We start from the raw sequence: 5,907 nt of genomic DNA, 5'->3' as shown, positions 1-5,907 counted from the left end.
TTTCCGGTAGCGGAGTCTGGAGAAGACACGCAGAAATGGCACCTCGCAAGGGAAAGGAAAAGAAGGAAGAACAGGTCATCAGCCTTGGACCTCAGGTAGCTGAAGGAGAGAATGTGTTTGGTGTCTGCCACATCTTTGCATCCTTCAATGACACTTTTGTCCATGTCACCGATCTTTCTGGCAAGGAAACCATCTGTCGCGTGACTGGTGGAATGAAGGTGAAGGCTGACGGAGATGAGTCCTCTCCCGATGCTGCCATGTTGGCTGCCCAGGATGTAGCCCAGAGGTGCAAGGAGCTGGGCATCACTGCCCTCCACATCAAACTACGAGCCACAGGAGGAAATAGAACCAAGACCCCTGGACCTGGGGCCCAATTAGCCCTCAGAGCCCTTGCCCGCTCAGGAATGAAGATCGGGCGGATTGAGGATGTCACCCCCATCCCCTCCGATAGCACCCGCAGGAAGGGGGGCCGCCGTGGTCGCCGTCTGTGAACAGGATTCCTCAAATTACTGTTTTCTGTTAATAAATTGGCTTTGTGTGAGCTAAAAAAAAAAAAAAAAAGACACAAGGGTTAGTCCTCTTGGCAGTTATACTTTTTATTGTAAAATAAACCATCCAGCACTTGTATTTTATATTATTAGTCTCTATGAACTAGGTTAATGTCAGCCAACCTTCTCAGAGTCTTGGCACAACTTTGTGGCTGACATCTCAGGCCTCTCAGTCTTCAAGACTGAGGGCCAGATATTGGTTTGTGAATTCACCCAGATGGTGCCCACCTATAGGGGTCAGTCAGCCAGCATTGCCTTGGCAATACCCTGACCTCTCTACGTATCACCTTCTCCTTTAAACTTCCTCACCTATATGAAGGGATATATTAATAATGTGACACAGGACATACATATCATTGTTCTAAAACTAAATGATCTTAGTCTTTTATTTTTCCAATTCTGATACTAAGATTTCTTTCTTTTTTTTAATTTGAGAGAGAGCATGAGCAGGGTGGAAGTGGGGGTGGGGAGGAGCAGACTCCCTACTGAGCAGGGAGCTTGACGCGGGGCTTGATCCCAGGGCCCTGCAATCATGACCTGAGCCGAAGGCAGATGCTTAACTGAGTCACCCAGGCGCCCCACGAATGGACAAATCTGACATGATCTGTTGTGAATCGGTGCTTACTTACACCTACATAGGTTGAGAATTTGAACCCCATAAGTACTGACAATGATATTAAGGACAACTCACTGTCCATTACATCTGGGCAGGACAAATACCATAGTCTACTTGCAATTTCTTATAAAGCTTGCTATCATAAAGACAGGTTCATGACTGGGAGAGGCATCAAGTTTGCTGTTACCTTCTTGTGATGAAGGATAATTGGGAAGGCAGGCCGGCAGGGACAAGGGGCCCCCCTGCCCTAAGAGGAAACCACCCTTAAAAGGATTTTACACCTTACAAGCCCTCTACTCTTTCCATATGATAGGTGACAAAAACCGGATTGGATGACAGGCTGACAGGCACAGGGAGTGTTAGTCAGATTAAAACGGTCTGCCAAAAAGCTCATAAAAACCCCTAGACTTAGAAACTCTGGGGGCAACCCTCTCAGGTCCCCTCCCTCTTTGGGAACTTTGTACCATTGCTCAATAAACCTTCTTTGCTGCCCACCACTCTGTCTGATCTACCTCTTCATTCTTCGAAGCGGTGTGACCAAGAACCGCGGGCACTGACGGAGAAAGAAGTCCTGCAACACTTGAACTTTTTATGGTCCAGGCCTTGCCACTGGAAGAGTGATATACAGATCAGCGGCATTTGCAGCACTTCAAAGCCTGTTAGAAATGCAGAATCTCAGGCCCTATCCTAGTCTTACTGAATTTGAATTTACATTATAGCAAGGTCTCCAGGTGAAGCAAATGTATTGTAACATTTGAGAAGTGCTGATCCCAGGTGTGTTTTTCAAGCTGTCGGTACAGCCCATTAATGGCTCATGAAATCAATTTAGTAGTTCTGCCACTCTAACTGGGGCCCAAGGGTGCAAGAGCTCCTAACTTCAGAAGTCCCAAACAGGGGCACCTGGGTGGCTCAAATGGTTAAGCGTTTGCCTTCAGCTCAGGTCATGATCTCCAGGTCCTGGGATCCAGCCCCATGTCGGGCTCCCAGCCAGTGGGGAGCCTGCTTCTCCCTCTCCCTCTGCCTCTCCCCCTGCTTGTGCTCTCTCTCTCTCTCTCAAATGAATAAATAAAATCCTTAAAAAAAAAAGTCAGTCCCAAACAGACCAGGTTTGGCCACTTGCCACTGACAAAACCCAAAGGCAGAGGACAGAAATAAGTAGGGGTGAAACAAGAAAGGAATTTATTTCAGTGAGGCCACCACCAGGAAGACAGTGGAGGACATCTCAAAGGCTGCCTCTTAAGGGCTGAAAAGACCTCTAGGTTTATATGAGGAAAATGTGGGACAAAGGTCAGTGGGTACTTGCAGGTGGGCAGTGAAGGTCCCGTTGATCATTGTCTTGGGGTCAGTCACTCGGGGTCTTGATGGCTCAGGGCAGTTGTTATTGCTAGAGGGAGTAGTTTCCATAACTGAGTTAAGAGATAAACTGAAAAGAAGAACTCAATTAGAAAGTACAGGCTGAGGTCAAAATGGAGGTGGTTGGGAGTCCTTCCATCTCCAGCATTTTAAAAATGAAATAGAACAGAGAATATTAGAGTGTATTACATGTGTAAGGGTATTGTTTTATGAAACTCTTGTTTTAGTTACAAATATGTTTATATTGAGTCCTCATGTAAATAGTGGTCCTGGTCAACAAAGGTTAAAAGCCTCTCGGTTAGAGCACTGTTTCTCTAAATGTTGTCTATACTGGAATCCCCAAAAGTATATAAAATTTAGGCCCCCATTGAGGAAGGAACAGGAATGTCTTAAACAAGTTCTCCCAGGTAATTCCGATTCCAATTCACAGTGAATTTGAGACTCACTAGTCAGACAGTAATTCTCAGTCTTTAGTGTGCATTAGAATCACCTGGAGAGCTTGATCAACCACAGGGTGCTAGGCCCCACCCAGAGTTTCTAATTCAATAAATCTGGGGTGTGGCCCAAAGATTTTAGTTCTAACAAATTCCAAGGTGATGTTGATGCTGCTAGTTTAGCAACCACTGGCCCAGGATCATGAACTTATAACTGTGAAGGCTTAGAATCAGGATATTTGCTTCAAGCTGAATTATTTCTCTAATTTATGACTAAACCCATCAACTCAACAAACATTCTCATTAGTTTCTGTATATACCATTCCAGCATCATCAGACAGCAAAAGGGCCTTTCTTGATTGTTTCATGGAGGACCCTATTGAAGACGTATAGCTTTTTACTGTTCTAAGAATCATGGTTCTAACCAGCCAAAGCATCTACAGACAGCTTTTGCCAGTTTCTACTTTCTCTGGAGCTTACCTTGTACAGCATTCAGATTTGCACTCAGACAGGAATGGGAGTAAAGTTCAGAATTTGTGAACTTTTCTATTCACAGATAATGTTAGTACTACTCAAGACATGGTCCTTCGATGGGCAGCTTCCCTCTCACCTAAGTGCTCATCAGAAATGCAAATTTCCACAGACGACCCCAGACCTACAGAACCAGAATCTCCGGGGTTAAGACTAGTTATCTTTATTTTTTTAAAGATTTTATTTATTTATTTGACAGAGAGAGACACAGTGAGAGAGGGAACACAAGCAGGGGGAGTGGGAGAGGGAGAAGCAGGCTTCCTGCTGAGCAGGGAGCCTGATGTGGGGCTCGATCCTAGGACCCTGGGATCATGACCTGAGCCAAAGGCAGACGCCTAACAACTGAGCCACCCAGGCGCCCCGAGACTAGTTATCTTTAGACTACCTTTAACAAGCTCTCCAGGTGGTTCTTATGCACCGTCAAGTGTGAGATGCACTAACACTAGATCACTTGCAGCTGCTAGAATCCACTGTTAAACTGTTGTATCTGTGTATCACCACACCTAGATTCAACTGTGTTCCTGGGGGACCCACCAGCAATATCAACTTTGGGGATCTGACCCTGGTTTTTCTGACACAATGGCCAACACAGGGTAGGTAGCCAATAAATATTAGCCAATTATACTCTAGAGGAAGCTGTGGGACCCCATTTTGCACCATGAGTTTGTGAAATCTGGATTAAAAAATGACCTCTTCAGTGTTTTCTCATGAAAACTTTCTTCTAGTGTGTGGTATTGAGTCAACTGAAACTATTTTCAGCTTTTATCAATTAACATTTTGGTAGTGTACTTCAGAGTGATGTTATTTGAGTTAAAGTAGTTTTAAGTACATTAAATGGATCTTTTACACCACATCACCGTGAACACACTGGGGAGATGTGCTTTTCTGGAAAACTCAAGGTGCTAGATCCCTGATTCAAAGAGGAACATTTCTGTTTGTTCATTCTAGTTTATTTTCATTTAAAATCTTTTAGGTTAAGTTTAAGCTTTTTAAAATAAGTTAGTTTTTTGAAAATTGAGACATTACTAATACTGTAGGAATTGGTGAGGCCTTGACTTAAAACTTTCTTTGTACTGTGATTTCCTTTTGGGTGTATTTTTTTTTTTCACTTGTTAGCATTTAATGAACGCCCTCAAATGTGGCTTCAGGCTACTAGAACGCAGGCGCCCCCAACACCCTTAATCTTCTCCTCTGCTCTTCTACTGAAGAATTTGGCCTTCACGATGACAGGCTGTTTTGGGAGTTTTCCCTTTCCCAAAACTTTGTAGTAGCCTCATCGCACCACATCAATGATAGGAGCAGCTCCAGTCTTGTTTCTGGCAGCATTTACCCGTGTCTGCTCACTGACCAAGGTCCACAGTTTATCAAGGTTGACAGTTGGGCAGAAGCTCTGGTTCCTCTTTAAGTGATAATGTCTCATACTAACTTTTCTTTTTTACTTTTTTTTTTTTTTTATTCATGAGAGACAGAGAGAGAGAGAGAGAGAGAGAGAGAGGCAGAGGGAGAAGCAGGCTCCCGAGGAGCAGGGAGCCCGATGCGGGACTCGATCCCAGGACTCCGGGATCATGACCTGAGCCGAAGGCAGACGCTCAACCATCTGAGCCACCCAGGCACCCTCATACTAACTTTTCCAAAGTATCCTGGGTGATATTTGTCGAAGTTGATCCTGTGGTGATGCATGCCACCAGCATTACCCCGGCCTCCTGGGTGCTTCCGGTGCTTGCCGATGCGGCCGCGGCCGTGGCTCACGTGGCCCCGAAGTTTCCCGGTCTTCCTTAGTCTGGATGGCATGTCGGCAGCTCAGACAGAAAAGGCTCCTTTTGGGTGTATTTTGCTAAGTGAAACTTGTTAAGTTTTTTTGTTAAATAAATTTTTTTCTTAAAATAAAGATTTTTTCACAATAAAAAAACCCTTCCTATATTTTTTGGAAATGTTCAAGTACATACACTTCAAGGGGTTCCCAAAGCAAGTTACACATCTGCCTATTTATATCTCCTGAAGCTTATCACCAGAATTTTCCCTGCTCCTTTCCTGATTCAGTGATTTCTTTTTTTAAAATATTTTATTTATTTATTTGACAGAGAGAGACACAGCGAGAGAGGGAACACTAGCAGGGGGAGTGGGAGAGGGAGAAGCAGGCCTCCCACCCAGCAGTGAGCCCAATGTGGGGCTCAATCCGAGGACCCTGGGATCCTGACCTGAGCCGAAGGCAGACGCTAACGACTGAGCCACCCAGGCGCCCCTGATTCAGTGATTTTTTTTTTAAACCTTCCAATATATGCATAGAAGTTAAGTATCATTATTAAACTGAAGGTTATGGGTAGTGAATTATAAAACAAGTTTTAAAATTCAGAAGTCAAATAGAGACCTACATCAGATGTATGTAGGCTGTTCAAAACATATAGAAATGTATATCGTGGGTCAG

General features: G+C 44.4%; 1 protein-coding gene and 1 pseudogene across 1 annotated transcript; one reads left to right on the top strand and one right to left on the bottom strand.

Moving 5' to 3' along the window:
- Positions 1 to 561, top strand: LOC112807596 (small ribosomal subunit protein uS11-like). The gene has a single exon (XM_073878683.1). It carries the CDS (start codon positions 36 to 38, stop codon positions 489 to 491), a length of 456 nt encoding a protein of 151 aa, XP_073734784.1. The 5' UTR covers positions 1 to 35; the 3' UTR covers positions 492 to 561.
- Positions 562 to 4,577: 4,016 nt separating this feature from the next.
- Positions 4,578 to 5,273, bottom strand: LOC112807699 (large ribosomal subunit protein uL15-like; annotated as a pseudogene).
- Between the last annotated feature and the right edge of the window lie 634 nt (positions 5,274 to 5,907).

The sequence above is a fragment of the Callorhinus ursinus genome, unplaced genomic scaffold (genome assembly GCF_003265705.2).
Source record: "Callorhinus ursinus isolate GAN/ISIS: 27379988/994484 unplaced genomic scaffold, GSC_fseal_2.0 scaffold31, whole genome shotgun sequence".
Lineage (NCBI taxonomy): Eukaryota > Metazoa > Chordata > Mammalia > Carnivora > Otariidae > Callorhinus > Callorhinus ursinus.
Note: the sequence above shows the minus strand (reverse complement) of the source record. Positions and strands in the feature narration are given on the sequence as shown.

Coding starts and splice junctions, on each gene's coding strand:
- LOC112807596 (XM_073878683.1), top strand. CDS start 36: ATGGCACCTCGCAAGGGAAAGGAAAAGAAGGAAGAACAGGTCATCAGC.